We start from the raw sequence: 17,208 nt of genomic DNA, 5'->3' as shown, positions 1-17,208 counted from the left end.
CCTTTTCACACTCAGCTTTCCAAACTCCCGGCCTGTTGTCCGTCCACACGCTGGGCGTGTGAGGCTGTGCAGGTTGCCAGGCGCTTCCCGGGCTCCCGCACTGGGGGCACAACCGCATTTTGCCCCCCGCCCCGCCCCCCCCAACCCCTAGCCTATGAAACAGGACAGCCAGGAAGTGGGGACCCTCGAGCTCTGAGCCTGCTGACCGAGGCCACGCTGCCATCTCCGGTGGAGGAGGCCCCCAGGGCAGCGACAACCAGAGATGGCTAGTCCGTCTGACACTTGCTGTCCCCGCCTCCCTCCACCCCAAGGAGCTGGCCCTCCGTCCGCTGACTCCCTATTGCGTCCCCTCCTCTCCAGTCCATGGCCGGCCCCCCCGACACCCGGCCCCCGGGGGTCTGTTCCTCCCCACAGATCCCAGTCCCTCCCGCTCACAGCGCCCCCAGAGCCCCCATCACTCCCAGAGCCCACACCTGCCGCTGACCAAGGGGACCCAGTGTGACGGTCCATCCCATAATAACACAGTCCCTGCCCTGGAGAGCACAGGGGCCTGGCATGACCTGCCCCCTCCCCCCACCCTTCCCGAATCCCCCCACCCCGCCCCCAGCAATTCCCTGAGCCCAGCGCGCACCCCCCCCCCCCATGCCTCTGCACTTGCCCCTCCCTCTGCCTTCCACACCCCGCTCTCAGGGGTCAACTGTTTGGAGGCTGTCCTGGCCCTGTCACCCCCACCTGGGCTCTCGCTGTACCAGCTGCCTGTCTGCTGTCTCTCCCCAGAGACACCCTCAACCCCCCCGCCCCCCCCCCCCCACCGCCAGGAGGCAGGCCTGGGTCTCAGCTCAGGTTCTGGGTTTCGTAAGCGAATGAATTTGAAAGCAGCCCCTCTTGGAATCTCCCCATCGTGTTGGGGGGTCCTCTTTGGCCAGAATTGGGGTCCATTCCCTGCGTGGGAACCAGATTCCTGGGAATTCGGAAAACAACCCGGCACCTGGCCCGAGGGAAGGTCCTTGGGGCCTCAGGGTGCAAGAGCCAGCTGAAGATACACGTGGGCTCTTAAAACGCTGGAATCTGGCCCGGCCGGGCAGCTCAGTGGTCAGAGCACCGTCCCGCTACACCAAGGTTGCAGGTTCGATCCCTGGTCCGGACACATACAAGGTCAACCAACGAATGTGTAAGCAAGTGGAACAACAAATCCATGTCTGTCTGTCTGTCTCTTTGTCCAAAAAGTAAAACTTTAAAAAAAAACCAAACTTTGGGCTCTTTAGCTTTCTTTGAAGGGCTCGCAGAGACAAGGGGTGGACCTGGGATGACAGAGCGCAGAGGAGAGCCCCAGGAAGGGGCTGTCCCCTCCCCCTCCCCCCTCATAAACACCACCCCCCTCTCCTGAGGCCAGGCCCAGGCTGGGTGCCAGGTCAGAGTAACAGAGCAATCTCCATACACCTTTTTATTCTGCCGAGAAAGTAATATATACGCATCCTGGCTGGGTGGCTCAGTGGGTTGCACATCATCCTGCATACCAAAGGGTTGTGGGTTCGAATCCCAGTCAGGGCACATACCTGGGTTGTGGGTCCCATCCCCGGTTGGGGTGCACACAGGAGGCAACTGATCCATGTTGCTCACATTGATGTTTCCACATCGATGTTTCTCTTTCTTTCTCACCCTTCCTCTCACTCTCTCCCTATCTCTCTTTTTAAAAAATGGTACAGCCAGTTTATTATTTTTATTATTATTATTTTTTAATCCTCACCTGAGGGTATTTTTCCATTGATTTTTAGAGAGAGTGGAAGAGAGAGGGAAAGACAGAGCGAAACATCGATGTGAGAGAAGCACATCGATCGGTTGCCCCCTGCACACACGCTGGAGGCTGTCCTGTCAGGGCCCAGGCCATGGAGAAGCCCGCAACCAGTCTACAGCCCTTGACCGGAATCGAACCCGGGACCCTTCAGTCCGTGGGCCTACGCTCTATCCACTGAGCCACACCGGCCAGGGCATGTATTTCTTTAATAGGCTTGCGCTTCCTCTCGCTTCCTCCAGTGACACGCTGGCTCTCAGAGCCGGAGAGACCTCAGCAAAGGAGGGGAGGGGCGAGTCGCTTCCGAAGCGAGCCGGCTGGGGGGGGGGCAGGCCTAAGGGAGCTCCTGCCACCGGGGGAGGGGCCCCCCAGGACGTGGCTGCCGGGGGACGATGGGCAGCGCCCACGGCAGGATGGCCTGGGAGGCGGGAGGGCTGGAGAGACCCCTCGCTGGCCCTGCGGCTGTGCAGGAGGCTGGGGGGGCTGAGCCCTGGAACCCCGGCTCCTCCTCATCCCGTGGCGGCGTGAATGGCACCCCCACAGCAGCTTTCCTGGCCGCACATGTCTGGAGCCCGCGTGTCGGGTCCTGGAGGCGCCAGCGCCCAGTGGTGCAGCCTGGAGTCCCGGGAAGGCCTGGCGGGGGGTGGGGGGGTGGGCGTACCCGTCTCGCGTCACCTTTATTGTCGCCCTGCGAAACGCTGGCGGAGCTCAGAGCAGGCCTCGCTGCTGCTTCTGTTAATAATATGACACCCTAGCCAGTGTGGCCCAGTGGATAGAGCCAAAGGACTGAGGACGGAAGGGTCCCTGGCTGAGTTCTGGTCAAGGGCACATGCTCAGGCTGCGGGCTCGGTCCCCAGTAGGGGGCGTGCAGGAGGCAGCCGATCCATGATTCTCACATCATTGATGTTTCTCTCTCTCTCCCTTCCTCTCTGACATCAATAAAAAGATGTTTTAAAAAATAATTTAAAATAACAGTCACAATAATAACGGGAGGGGGAGTTCCCATCGGCGCTGGTCACCAGGGAGAGGAGGACCTGGGCCGCGAGAGCCGGGGCTGCGTTCGGGCTGAGAAGCTGAGAACAGGGAGCGCTCTGCGAGGCGGCCCCTCGTCCTGTCCTGGTGACACTGGGTCAAGGGGGGTCCCCGGGAGCCGGCGAGCCCATCGGCAAGCCCAGCAGGATGCGCCGCCTCCCCCTCTGCCCCCGCCTCCTTCTGGGGCCCCTGTTCTCAGCGTGGCCCCTCCGGTCCGCCTTCCCAGGCAAGAGCGGCCGGCAACCCTGACCCCCGCCCCACCCGGGGCCTCCCCGCGGGGTCAGCAGGCCAGCCTCGCAGTTCTGTCCCTCCTCAATGTCTCAGCCCTCTTCCCTCCACCCCGTGACCCAGCTCGGGCCGCAGCCTGCCCGGCCCCCAACCTCTCCCCTCCATCCGTCCGTCTCCGGGGCCTTGCCACACCCAGGGCCGACCCTGCTCTGGCCTCCTCTACGGCCATCCAGCCCGTGTCGGAAGCCCTGCCTGGCCGGCCCCTGCTGGCCTCTCCCCTCCCCTCCCCTCCCCTCCCTTCCCCTCCCCTCCGTAGGACCCCTCACTTGCTGCCTCACTCCAGCTGCCCGTCACCAATCTGGGCTCCTGGAACTCTCTCACCAGGTCCTCCACCTTTGCATATGCTGTTCCCTCTGCTCAGAACGCCCTTCCCTTTTCATCTGCCTGGACACCTCCCCAGCACCCTCCCCAGCACCCTGTCCGAATGCCCCTTCTTCATCCACTGCCCATTTATTTACCCATCAAGCGACTCTGAGGGGCGGGTGGGAGGCCTGGTCTGTGGAAGGCACACGTGCCAGAGGCCGGTCACCGCCCTCCGTCTCACAGCCCGGCAGCAGCAGAGCCAGGACTCGCCGCCTGCTGCCCCTGAATCTATTTTCTTTTAGTTCTTTGATTTCCTATCCTCACCCGAGGAAACGCTTATTGCTTTTTAGAGAGAGAGAGGGAGGGAGAGAGAGCCATGGATGTGAGATAGAAACATGGACGGGCTGCCTCCTGCACACCCCCCGCCCGGGATCAAACCTGCAACAATGGGCATCCGCCCGCCTCCCCCTCCCCTCCCCCCGCTCCCCGGCCACACGCCCCCACTCCAGCTACTTGGGGAGTGGAACCCACGTCCGTGTCCGTTTGGGGCCTGGGACGACACTCTAACTAACGGAGCCGCCCGGCCGGGGCTCCCCTGCATCTGAGCACGGGGTCCCCACCCCGCCGGCTCACCCTGAGCCCAGAGGCTCGGCTGCCCGCCGTGTCCGTGTGTGTCTGAGCTCATGGCCCATTCCCTGCTCAGACGTCCCCGCGTGCCCATCTGCTCACTTGACAGGTAGTCCCTGGGCGCCTGCTATGCCGGGCTCTGGGGGTGCAGCCGTGGGCGAGACGGCACAGCCCACTTCCCGGAGCTGACCCCGGTGGGGGGGAGACGCTGAGTGTGATAATGACACAGCATCAGCGAGTGGCCACGGTGACCGGGGCTGCCCGGGGGGGCAGGGGGAGGCGGGCTGGGGCCCCTCCACAGCACAGCAGGTGGTCAAACTCCCTCTGAGGCCGGGGCCGGGCACCCTGGTGGCCACGGTTACGGGGGGTGGCGGGGATGATGACAAGGTGGGCCTGGTGCTTGGGGCAGACAAGCCCCTGGTGGCCTGACAAACTGACACCCCCCACTCCCACCCCCAGCAGAGAAGCGAGGCCTGGGGTCCTGCCCCTGACAGCCGCCTGCCGGCCTGAGTCCCCTGGTCCCCTGACTCCTTCCCCCCATTTCCTGAGCCCACCCCCACCCAGGCGGGCTCTGTGTCCGTGTCAAGGGCACAGACACCTAATGGGGCTTCTCCCCGCTCATCCTCCGGCTCCCGTTGTGGCGAGCACAGGTTACTAAACGTGGCAAAGAGCCGCTGTGTTCTGGTGGGGTTTTTAAGAAAACAAACGGCCAAGAAATCCTTTATTAAAATTTAACTGTGGTAGGAAAGTGATTAAGGGCACCGTTCATCTTAAACACGATTGAGATACATTGTTTTTATATGTTTTGAATGCAATGAACCGGCACAAATTTCGTGAGCTTCACTTTTGTGGTTTTTCCCCCGTTATTTTTTCTTTACAGTCACAATTTTAAAAATCATTGTTATTTTTCCAAACACTTTCACGGGGACTTCTCATATCTCCTCCTTCCCGGGGATAAGGGTGCGTCTCCCTTTCCAAGGGGGGCACCCCAAACCCCTAGGACCGTGGTCGGCAAACTGCGGCTCGCGAGCCACATGCGGCTCTTTGGCCCCTTGAGTGTGGCTCTTCCTAAGCCTTAGGAGCACCCTAATTAAGTTAATAACAATGTACCTGCCTATATGGTTTAAGTTTAAAAAATTTGGCTCTCAAAGGAAATTTCAATCGTCGTACTGTTGATATTTGGCTCCGTTGACTAATGAGTTTGCCGACCACTGGCCTAGGGCCTGGCTGGGGCCTGGCGGGCACCTCACTCAGTGAGCCACTCAGACCTAGACGGGGCCTCGCGGGCCTCCCCAACCTCCCGGGCCTCCCCGCCTCTGCAGCCGCCTCTGCAGCGGGGGACAGGGCCCTGGGGACTAAATGAGGAAAAGCACAGACGGAGACAAGACAGCCTCGCCCGGCGCCAGGTGGCCACTCAGAACCCGGGTCTCCTCCTTTAGGGAAGACCATGATGCTATTTCGGTCAATATCACCTCGCCTCCCCTCCATCCAACAACAAATACTAACTGTCCCGCTAGGAGGCCCCAGGCCGTACCCCCAGCCTGGCCGAAGGCAGTGGGGTCAGGGGTCAGCCCTCCCAGGAAGGCGCCCCCTCCCCCCGCCCCCCTGCCCCTCTCCTGCCTGTCTGGCTCAGCTCTCAGCTCTCACCTCCAGCTAGCGGTACTGCACGGACCGATGACTCTCGAACAACCGGGTCTGAGCTGTGCGGGTCCACGTGTAATGTGGGTTTTTTCAGTTAACACCTGGGCTGGTTTGGGTCTGTGAACCTGGCCTGCTCACTGTGCTCAGCGCAGCGCCTGGCACACAGTGGGTGCTCAATAAGCCAATCAGGAACAGGATGGGTGCTGCAGGTGCACCAGTCGGTAGCTGGGCCTGCCAGACACGCGGTGGGGAGGGGATGGGGCGCAGGGACTCAAGGTCTCAGCTGGACTCCCGCGTGGAGCTGGGGCTGCGTCTGGGCCCAGCAGAGGGCGCCCCTGAGTGTGGTGTGGCCGGGACAGGTGCCTGTTGCAGGGGGAACAGGGGTGATGCGGTGGCTCCAGCTAGGGGGGAAGGGGAGAGAGACCGAGGCCAGGAGGTGGGGCGGGAGGTGGGGGAGCATCCCAATGGGCAAGGACGAGGCCAGAGCCCGGAGGGCTGTGCCCACGCAGCCAGGACTGGGTCACAGTTCTGTCACCGGGCGCGGAGCCCAGAGAGCTGCGAATTAGGGAGCATCAGAAGCACGTTAAGAAATCAAGTTCAAACAAAAGAAACGAAAGGAAAAAGAAAAAAAGAAATCAAGTTCAGCCCTAGCCTGTTTGGTTCAGTGGACAGAGCATCGGCCTGCGGACCAGAGGGTCCCAGGTTCGATTCCAGTCAAGGGCACGGACCTCGGTTGCAGGCTCCTCCCCAGCCCGGCCCTGGCCGGGGCTTGTGCAGGAGGCAACCAATCGATATGTTTTCTCACATCGATGTTTCCCTCTCTCCCGCTCTAAAAATCAATGGAAAAATGTCCTCCGGGCAGGATTAACAACGACCACAAAATAATAAATAAATAAATACTTTTTTTAAAAAAGAGAAAAAAATCAGGTTCAGCCCTGGCCGGGAGGCTCCGTGGGTTGTACGGCCGTCCTTGCACTGAAGGGTTGCGGGTTCGATTCCCGGTCAGGGCACATACCCAGGTTGCGGGTCCAATCCCCGCTTGGGGTGCATATGGGAGGCAACCGATCGACGTTGCTCTCTCACATCCATGTTTCTCTCTCTCTCTGTCCCTTCCCCTCTCTCTAAAAATCAGTAAAAAACATATCGAGTTAAAAAAGAGAGAGAGAGAAATCAAGTTCTGCAGCCAGCCAGCCGGGCTGAGTCCCAGTCCCCTCGCTAACGGAGGCCTCCGTACAGCACCCTCAGCCTCCCCGCCTCAGTGTCCTCGTCTGGAAAATGGGGATTAGAATAGGGCCACGGGGGGGGGGGGCAGGATGTTGAAGTTAGCGCACCCTGGAACTAGGACTTGGAGCCATGGGAGGGGCTGGGAGGGGGCAGGCGATGCGCTCATGGGGGGACATAATTAGTGGGAGTCAGGGGTCTCCTGGATCTCGGGGCCTCAGTCTGCTCAAGGGCAACGTGGGGATGACACCCCCACCTCCCTCCCTGGGGCTGTCATGAGGCTCAGAAGCCACGTGACTCTCCAGGACGGGGCGCTTCTGAGCTGAGCCCTGGGCCAGCGGTGACCGAGGCCGGTGTCCACGAAGTCGGGGGGGGGGGGCATGCATTCCTGGGGGGTGGAGGGCGGGGGACTCGACTGGACTGGACGGGGCTGGGCGCTCAGAGCAGGCGCCTCCGAGCGGAGCAGGATGACAGGGGCCGCGGCGAGGCGGCCTCGCTGTCGCCTCCTCAGCTGTGATCTGCTGGCGACCTCGGTCCCCAGGGCCACGGCGCGCGCCTGGCACATGGCGGTGCTGAGCACTCGCTGTCCAGGAAGGAGGCGCCGGGTTCCCGGTGACGGTGGCGGGGGGGGGGGGGGGGGGGGGCGGCTGTGACCGTCCCCAGGTCGGCGAGGAACGGGAGGCCCAGCGGCTTCACCTGTCACAGCCCCACTGTCCCCCGCAGTCCAGTCGGAAGCGCTGCTAACGTTGCTGGGTGGTCCCTGCGGTTGCTGTTCTTTAAATTAAGTTGTAAAACAAGTCGGGCATTGTGCTCGCATCCTTAGAAAACTCGATATTGCATCTGAAGCACTTCCCTGTCAGTCAATGTTCCTCCAACTCCGTTCCCAGTAGCCGCGAACCTCCCACGTGAGATGCACGGGACTCGCTTACCCAGAACCTCCCGCGCGAGATGCACAGAGCCCCGCTTACCCAGAACCTCCCGCGCGAGATGCACAGAGCCCCGCTTACCCATGACCTCCCGCGCGAGATGCACAGAGCCCCGCTTACCCAGAACCTCCCGCGTGAGATGAAGAGCGAACCGCTTACCCATGACCACCCGCGTGAGATGCACGGCCACTCGCTTACCCATGACCTCCCACGCGAGATGCACGGCCACTCGCTTTCCCATGACCTCCCGCGTGAGATGCACGGCGACCCGCTTACCCATGACCTCCTGTGTGAGATGCACGGCCACTCGCTTTCCCATGACCTCCCACGCGAGATGCACGGCCACTCGCTTTCCCATGACCTCCCGCGTGAGATGCACGGCCGCTCGCCTACCCGACGCCCGTCATCAGACCCTGGTCCTGGCCCCACGGCCACCCAGGAAGGGACGGCCTTCACAGAACAAGCCCCCACAGTGCCCTGCAGCACCCATGCGTGTCTCCTTGGGATGGGCCGATTGCATCTGAGGACAGAAGCGCACCCATTGCCAAGAGCTGTCACTCACCCTGTGCACATGACGTCACGGGACCCGAGGGACGCAGGGCAGCCGGCTGCAAGCCCCGGTGGATGGTGGATCCGTGGATCCGTCCTATTAGGCGGAGTGCATGTCCCCGGAGCCACCAGTCCCCAGGGGCACATTCCAAGACACTGTCACGCGGGCGCCAAAGGGGCCCCCAGGGAGGATTTGTGGTGGGAGCAGCTGGAAGTCTCCTGGGTGCCTGTCCTGACTGGGGTGGGGGGCAGGGCATGGGGGCGCCCACCCAGGGGAATTCAGCAGCTAAAGCCGCGGAGCAGGCAGTTGCCCGCGCGCGCGCGCACACACACACACACACACACACACACACACAGCCACGTGGATGGCTCTTCACAACCCAGGCCGAGGGAAAACAGTGAGACAAAGAAAGCCATCTCTAACGCAGCATTTACATGAATTAAAAATACACGCATACAAAGCAACAATAAGCGCTTTCCAGAACACACACAAGCAGAGACCCGCAGTAAACAGATGAGGGTGGCTGGCTTCGGGGAGGAGGGGCCGGCGGAGGAGGAGCAGGCGGTGCAGGAGGCAGGAGCCTGCAGCCAGGGCCTCACGGGGAGCAGGAGCAGAGCCAGGGGTGGGGGCTTGCCCCGGGCCACCCCCCCCCCCCCAGGACACCAAGGGGTGCCCGGCTACCGATGCTTCCCCAGCCAGTGCCCCAGCCCCAACCTGCTCCTTCCGGTCGCTGGGGCCGCGAGGCAGAGGGAAGGCCGGTCCCCGGGTAGAAGGCCTGTCCATGGCCCAGGCTCCCACTCCCAGTCCAACCTCAGACAGAAGGAGGCGCCTCACTGAAGGCCGCTGATTAAAAAAAAACGATCTTTCCCATGAAGGCATTCAAACCACCAACTCTCCCCAAGACTAAACCGTCATCCCAGAGAGTGGCCCCGGCCACCTGTGCACTTGGCATCGTCCCCCATGAAATGGTGTGATTTCATTTTTTTTTTTTAAATTAATCCTCACGCGAGGATATTTTCCCATTGATTTTTAGGGAGAGTGGAGGAGAGAGGGAAACAGAGAGAAACATCCATGTGAGAGACACATCCTCCACTGGTTGCCTCCTGCACCAATGGTACATGACCAGGTCCCTGACCAGGTACATGCCCTTGACCGCAATCGAACCCGGGACCCTTTGGTTTGCAGGCTGATGCTCCATCTGCTGAGCCAAACCGGCTAGGGCTCATTTTTTTTTTTTCAATTCGAAAAGAAAGAAATGGGTTTCCTAACCCCGGCCTATCGCGCATGAGCCGAGGACGTGCGTGGGGAGCGTCTCTGGAGGCTGTGGAGTTTCACTTGGCTTGGCCTGTGTTTCCGCTGTATTTTCTAGTGTTTCTAAATGAATTTGCATTCACTCTGTGATCAATAATTTAAAAATACACTTACAGAGGCACAGAAAAGAGCCAGCAAGGCTTTTAAAACAAAAGCTGAGCAGCAGTTATTTATATCTAGGTGGTGGGACTAGGGGTGGTTTTTTAAACTTTTTTATTTGTATAATTAAAGAGTTGTTCTTTTTAAAAGCGCCTCTAATTGCTCCCCAGATGGCCCCACTCCTGCCACCTGCAAGGTGCCTACTAAGGGGGCCAAATCTACCGCTCTTTAAAAAGAAAAATCCTCGCCCTGACCGGTTTGGCTCAGTGGATGGAGCATCAGCCTGCAGACTGAAGGGTCCCGGGTTCGATTCCGGTCAAGGGCATGCACCTTGGTTGCGGGCACATCTCCAGGAGGGGGCGTGCAGGAGGCAGCTGATCGATGTTTCTCTCTCATCGATGTTTCTAACTCTCTATACCTCTCCCTTCCTCTCTGTAAAAAATCAATAAAATATGTTTAAAAGGAAAAAGAAAAAATCCTCACCTGAGGATATGTTTTCATTGATCTTTAGAGAGAGGAAGGGAGAGGAAGAGACAGAGAGAAGCATCGATGTGAGAAGGAAACATTGATGGGTTGCCTCTCGCACGCGCCCTGACTGGGATTCGAACCTGCAGCCCAGGTACGTGCCCTGACGGGAGGGACTCAAACCTGCGACTGTGCACAGGACGACGCTCCAACCAACTGAGCCGCACTGGCCAGGGCCAGCACCCGCTCTGGTGGGCCGACACCCTCCACCCTTGGGGGGCGGGTAGTGTCAGGAGCCGGTGGCCTCCAGACTGGGGTGCTGGAACCCCGGGATGAGAAATGAAAGTGTTGGGATTTGGACCCGAGAAGGGAGCCCATTTCAGTGTGCCTTTCCTTTTTCTTTAAAAAAAAAATTTTTTTTTTATTGATTTCAGAGAGGAAGGGAGTGGGAGAGAGGGATAGAAACATCAATGATGAGAGAGAATCATTGATCAGCTGCCTCCTGCACGCCCCACACCGGGGATCAAACCTGCAACCCGGGCATGTGCCCTGACCGGGAATCGAACTGTGACCTCCTGGTTTATAGGTCGACGCTCAACCACTGAGCCACGCTGGCCGGGCTGTGCGTGCCTTGTCATGTCCACGGTGCCGGGGTGCAGGAGACTAGCGAGACGTACACATGAACTCATGTGTGTCCGCGGGGCCACATGTGAACTCTGACAGGGATGTGGATCCAGAGGTTTGGAGGCCGGTGGCCTGGAGGCGGGGTGACAGGCACATGAGCAAGCAGGTCCCAGCAAAGGGGCCAGCTCAGGCTTAAAACCCCGGGCCATCCTCTCTCTCTGCGTCCCTCCCTCCCAGCTCCCCTCTGCAGGGAAACCCTGCCATTTCCACGTTCAAGACAGACCCAGCATCAGTCCTCTAGTCACCGCCTCACCTCCACCAGCCCGCCTGAGCCTCACTGGCCCGCTCAGCACCATCCCTGTTCATGCATTGCCCCCCCTCCTAGGGCGGAAGGCAGCGGGCGGGGACGGGCCGTGCAGGTCTCGGCATCACCCGGGACAGGCGGCATCTGCTGACCATCGGGCAGGGCAGGTGTGCGGTGACAATGGAGTCAGAGTGCCGCCCTTCAGGGGCTGCAGCTGGAGGGACGGAGGGGGACTGGGAGGTGACTGGGGAGGCGCCGGGAGCAGAGGACACGGTGGGTCCCGCAGGAGCGGGGTGGGGGCTGCAGGCGGGGAGTGGCAGTTCCCGGCCTCGTCCCCCTGGGCATGTGGGCTGGGGCAGGAGAGGCTGCAGGGGGCCGGGACTGACGACACCTCGTTTCTTGTTGAACAGCATCTGGGAAAACCTATTGGTAGGAGGAGTTCAAAGACGACCCAGCCTCTCTGCTGCGTTCGAAAAGGAAATGCTCGCTGGCCATAAATTCACTGAGAAGTGGGGTCTATGCAGACACAGGCGGGTGTGTGTGAGCCAAATGCGAACGAACTTGGGTTGAAATCCTAGGAGTGGAACCTTGAGCCGACACCTTTGGAACAGTGGGTCTCAGCCAGGGGCGAGGCCCCCCCGGAGTGTGTGGCAACATCTGGAGACTTTCTGGGAACTGGGGGTGGGTGTTACTGGTGCCTAGTGGCCAGGGACGCTGCTCAATGCCCTACAGTGCCCAGGATGCCCCCACGGTGCCCAAGATGCCCCCACGGTGCCCAGGACGCCCCCACGGTGCCCAGGACGCCCCCACGGTGCCCAAGATGCCCCCACAACGTCCAGGACGCCCCCACAGCGCCCAGGACACCCCCACGGCACCCAGGATGCCCCCACAGCGCCCAGGACACCCCCATGGTGCCCAGGATGCCCCCACAGCGCCCAGTACGCCCCCATGGTGCCCAGGATGCCCCCACAGCGCCCAGGATGCCCCCACAGCGCCCAGGACACCCCCATGGTATCCAGGATGCCCCCACAGCGCCCAGGATGCCCCCACAGTGCCCAGGATGCCCTCACGGCGCCCAGGACACCCCCACAGCACCCAGGATGCCCCACAGTGCCAAGGATGCCCCACAGTGCCAAGGACAGCCTCACAGTGCCAGGATGCCTCCGTGGTGCTCAGGACGCCCCCACAACCCGGATGACCTGGCCCCAAGCATCGACAGAGCAGAGGGATCCAGCTTCCAACAGGCACATGTCTCTCCAAAGCCTCACTCAGGGCCCACCTGAGTCACAGCCATAATTAACCAGGTGGCAACCGCCCCGTCTGAGCACCAGTCACGTGCACGGCGCGGGCTCAGGGCTCCCATCCTCACTCCAGCCCCACACAGGCGGCGGCGGTGCGGGCTCGCGGGGGCCAGGACGACCAGGACGACCAGGACGACCAGGACGATTCCACACCCTTGACAAGGTGCGGCCCATCAGCCTCCCTCCAACCCCGTGAGCAGGGGCTCATCCCCATTTCCAGATGAAGAAACAGGCGCAGACCCTGCCACCCTGGGCCCAGGCCGCGCAGGAGGTGGGCCGCACAGACCACAGACGGGGCCAGCGCGGCCTGCGACTCCGGGGCCAGGCCTGTCCCGCTGTGCGAGGCGCGGGTGGTTCCGCCTGGGCCCAACAGCCTGGCGCGGAGACAGGGAGCCGGTGCTGAGGCCCCGGTGCCCGGCTCAGGCTAATGGGGCCCAGGCAGCAGCTCCCAAGTGCCCAGGGGCCGCCCTGAAGAGCCGGTGGGGTCGCTCTGAAGGCCCTCGCCCACGCGGGGAGCGGGGACTGGCCACCCCCTGTGCCCCCCCGTCCCCCCCCCGTGCCCCCACTGTGTCCCTCCCCCCGCCGCCCGCGGCCGGGCTCACCTGGATGCCGTTCTCCTGCAGGTTCAGGTACCGCGTGTTGACAGGGATGCTGGCCGGGACCTCGGCCAGGTCTCTCCGCGTGCAGATCACCCGGCTGGCCTGGTTGCTGCAGGAGCAGGCCGCGGGGCACGAGGTGGCAGGCGGGGAGCCCCCTCCGGCCGCCGAGGTCAAGGCCACGCCACCCCCGCCGGCCCCCAGGGGTGGGGAGAAGAGCCAGAGGAAGAGCAGGGCCCCGTGGGGCCAGGACATCCTACCAGGCGGCAGTGGGGGGCACGTGGAGCCGCAGGCGCGCGCCATCCTCACTGTTCATGCTCCGCGCGGGCGCCGGGGGGCTGTGGGGGGAGAGAGAGGAGAGGCTCAGTGAGGGACCCATCTGCCCCGGGACACCCAGCTCACGGCCGCTGCTGCCCCCGTCCTCACCTCCCTGCCCTCATCTCATCCATCCTCTCCCTGTTGGGAAGATCGTGCCCATTTCACAGAGCTGAAAACTGAGACCCGGGAGCAGGAGTGCTTGCCCAAGGCCACTCGGCCAGTCAGTGGAGAAGTCAGCCAGATTCAAAACTTAGTTGTTGCCCGGCCAGTGTGGCCCAGTGGTTGAGCATCGACCTATGAACCAGGAGGTCACAGTTCAATTCCCAGCCAGGGCACATGCCTGGGTTGCAGGCTCGATCCCCAGTAGGGGGCGTGCAGGAGGCAGCTGGTCAATGATACTGTCTCATCATTGATGTTTCTCTCTCTCTCCCTCTCCCTTCCTCGCTGAAATCCATAAAAAGATTTTTTTTTTTTTTAAAAAACTTAGGTCTTTGCATGATTTCAAAATGGTTGATAAATAGGCAGAGACGGAGAGAGAGACAGAGGAGGCAAAGGTGGCAGAGAAAGGGTGAAGAGCCCAGCAGGAGGGCTCCCATCACCCACCCACCCCGGCCCCCTGGCTGCCTGTACGACCCCCTGCGAGCAGGCTCCAGTGTCCTGTCCTGTCCCCTCCCCTGGCCTCCCCGCCTCACCACCCCCGCGCGGCCAGGCACCCAGCTCCACGCTGCTCCCAGCCCCTCAGCTGGTCCGGGCCCTGTGGGGCTCCCAGCAGCTGCAGGGACTTGAGTTAGACTCACAGGGGAACCTGAAGGACCGAGAGGCGCCAGACAAGGAGCAGCGATGGGCGAGGCGGGGGCTGGGGTGGGGAGTGGGCGGGTGGGGGTGGCGGGAGGAGGCTGGAGGCGATGCTGGGGAGGGGCCCAGGCTGCCCGGAGCGGCTGGGGCCGGGACCCTGTGCCTGAGTTCTGGGGGGGGCACCCCCATTTCCATAGACAAGAGAAGGAAAGGAAGACAAGCTGACAGTAACAACAGCCCGGACAACAGTGAAAACTGCCGGGGATTCTGAGTGAGCCCTTTCCTCGCAGACACCGCACGGCCTTCCCGCCGGAGCCTCCTGGGGCCGTCGGGGAGGGCGGGGGGCTGTGGCCCGGGTCCCCCCTCGGCTCCCAGCCCCTAGCGCACTGGGGGACACACAGATGCTCCCACGCCCGCAAGCCCTGCTCCCCCAGGCGACCTGAGGTCCCCCACCGGCCACCGCACACTCACTCACACCCCCAGCAGCGCCGGGCACGCCCTCGCACGCGGCCTCAGGCCCAGGACACAGGCCCCCACGCACATGCGCGCACACCCGCTCTCTCCGTCCGCAGTTACCTACACCGTTTCAACTCGGATGAGGAGGCCTGGGCGTTTGTCTGTGCCGGGGTGTGTGTGAGAGCGAGAGGGAGCCAGGGGGGCAGAGACAGACAGAGGGACAGAGGGACGGACAGAGGGACAGAGAGATGGACAGAGGGACAGAGAGATGGACAGAGGGACAGAGAGATGGACAGAGGGACAGAGACACGGACAGAGGGACAGAGAGATGGACAGAGGGACAGAGAGATGGACAGAGGGACAGAGACACGGACAGAGAGACAGGGACGGAGAGACAGAGGGACAAAGAGGGACAGAGAGATGGAGAGACAGAGAGATGGACAGAGGGACAGAGGGACAGAGACAGATGAGGGACAGAGGGACAGAGAGACAGAGGGACAGAGACAGACAGAGGGACAGAGAGATGGACAGAGGGACAAAGACAGAGGGACAGACAGACGAGGGACAGAGAGACAGACAGAGGGACAGAGAGACAGACAGAGGGATGGAGAGACGGACAGAGGGACGGAGAGACGGACAGAGGGACAAAGACAGAGGGACAGAGAGATAGAGAGATGGAGAGACAGATGGACAGAGACAGAGGGACAGAGAGAGGGACAGAGAGACAGAGGGACCGAGACAGACAGAGACAAACAGAGGGACAGAGAGGTTTGATTGTGTCTGTGCCCGAACTCATTTTTCTGCGGGAGGTGCCGGGGTCCTCGCCCCCCCAGGGGGAAGGGGAGGCCGGTGCCTGTCCTTGTCCGAGCCCAGGGCTCCGGTTCCACCTCCTAAGACCGGCGCCGACCCAGCCCACACCCTCTGAGCCGGGGCCGGAGGCTGGGGGACCAGCGGCCGGGATGCCTGGGGTGAGGGAGCCGCAGCAGCCGGGTCCAGGCCTGCCTCCCCGGCTCCCTCCTCGCCCGCCCGCGGCCCCCATCTCGCCGCTGCCAGCCGCATCCCCCATCGCCGCCTCTGCCTCTGCAGCCCCCTCCCCCCAGCCCCGGCCCCCTCGTCCTTGTCCCCCTCCCGCGGCCCAGAGCACGGGGACACTCACCCTGGTGGCTCGGCTTCCGCGGGGCCTCTCCCTGCACCCCAGGCCCCCCCTCCACATGCCGCCAGCCGCCGGGCTCTGCCAGCCCGTTCTCTGGGGTTTCGTCCAGGTCGTGCTGGGGGGGGACGCAGGGGCTCCCTGGTCTCCCCGCGCCCCCCCCCCCTTGCCTGTCGCCCTTCCCACCCCAGGGGGCGGCTGTCTAGGCCGTGGCCTCCTCCCCCCCCTGCGGGCCTCCCCTGGTCCCTGCCCCCACCCTCACCTCCACCTCCACTCCCCCCACCGACGGCCTCTCTCCTCTGGCACGGACCCCACCCCGCTCCTCCCCCAGCCCCTCTGCCTCCCGCCCGCCCCTCCTCAGGCCGCCACCCCTGCCGGGCTGCCCCTCACTGTCCTGCTGCCCGTGGGACCTCGGGCCCCCCCTCTCCTTCCTCCATCTGAGCGGTCCCCGTCACCCTCTCATTGTCCGGAAGCCCGTCTCAGTCAGCCTCTGTCCGTCTGTCCGTCGGTCCGGGTCTCGGGCCGGGCTCTGCCTGGCTCTTTCTCTGAGATTACGGTTTCCAGTCACACGGCAGTGCAGAGCCCGGCTGAGCTCCCGCTCCCCCTCCCGCCGCCTTTCTCCTCCTGGGCGGGGAGGGCGCCTCTGCTCCTCCTCCTCGCCCCCTCCCAGCGCCCAGAGGCCCCCCTCCCCCGCTAATCAAAGGCTCCGTTATCTAATTAACCCATTGGGTCTGGACGGCGGGAAGGTCGGACGAGGGGGGGAGGATGCTGATGGCTGGGCTGCCGGGAGGGGGTCTGGGCCGTGCCAAGCCTGCCTCATGGCACACACAGCCTCCTGGCTGCATAAGCAGGCCGACCCCACCCTCCCAGCGCGGCCGGCCAGCCCTCCGCACCCAGCCCAGCCCAGGGCGGGCAGCCTCCCGCAGGCTCCTGCAGGCTCCTTCCGGGACCCCAGGGGCTCCCCGAGCCCCTGCCATCCGCACAGCCAACCACCCCATGTACCAGGGAACTGGGCCACATCGCAGACACCCGACCTGCAGCCGAGGCCAGCCCGCTGCTCGAGCCCCAGAGAAGCCTGTGCAGCTCTCGGACCTCAGCCCCCACCCGATGCCGCCTCCTGATTCATTTCTGCAAAATGGGCAGGGAGCGGCGTTTGTCCATTTGACTCACCCAGCCCTCCATCTTCCCTCCATCCTCCATCCGTCTATTTGTCCATCCATCCATCCTCCATCCTTCCATCCATCATCCATCCATCCATCCATCCATCCTCCATCCTTCCATCCATCATCCATCCATCCATCCATCATCCATCCATCCATCCACTCATCCATCCATCCGTCCATCCATCCATCCATCCATCATCCATCCATCCACTCATCCATCCATCCATCCATCCATCCATCCATCCA

At 62.4% G+C, this 17,208-nt stretch overlaps 1 protein-coding gene across 2 annotated transcripts in view; it reads right to left on the bottom strand.

Moving 5' to 3' along the window:
• The window catches only part of LRRC4B (leucine rich repeat containing 4B), a 44,300-nt gene that overhangs the window by 5,788 nt on the left and 21,304 nt on the right, over nt 1–17,208 (bottom strand). Inside the window, exons 1-2 of one of the 2 annotated variants that reach the window (XM_059665903.1) lie at nt 15,806–16,022; nt 13,087–13,418 (exon numbers count right to left, since the gene is read on the bottom strand). In XM_059665903.1, coding sequence (XP_059521886.1) covers nt 13,087–13,383 — 297 coding nt within the window. In that variant the 5' untranslated portion in view covers nt 13,384–13,418; nt 15,806–16,022. Of the gene's footprint in view, nt 1–13,086; nt 13,419–15,805; nt 16,023–17,208 lie in introns of those variants that run through there. The other variant, XM_059665902.1, reaches the window with a different exon arrangement.

This window comes from Myotis daubentonii, chromosome 15, assembly GCF_963259705.1.
Source record: "Myotis daubentonii chromosome 15, mMyoDau2.1, whole genome shotgun sequence".
NCBI lineage: Eukaryota > Metazoa > Chordata > Mammalia > Chiroptera > Vespertilionidae > Myotis > Myotis daubentonii.
This window is presented reverse-complemented; position numbering and strand designations above follow the sequence as displayed.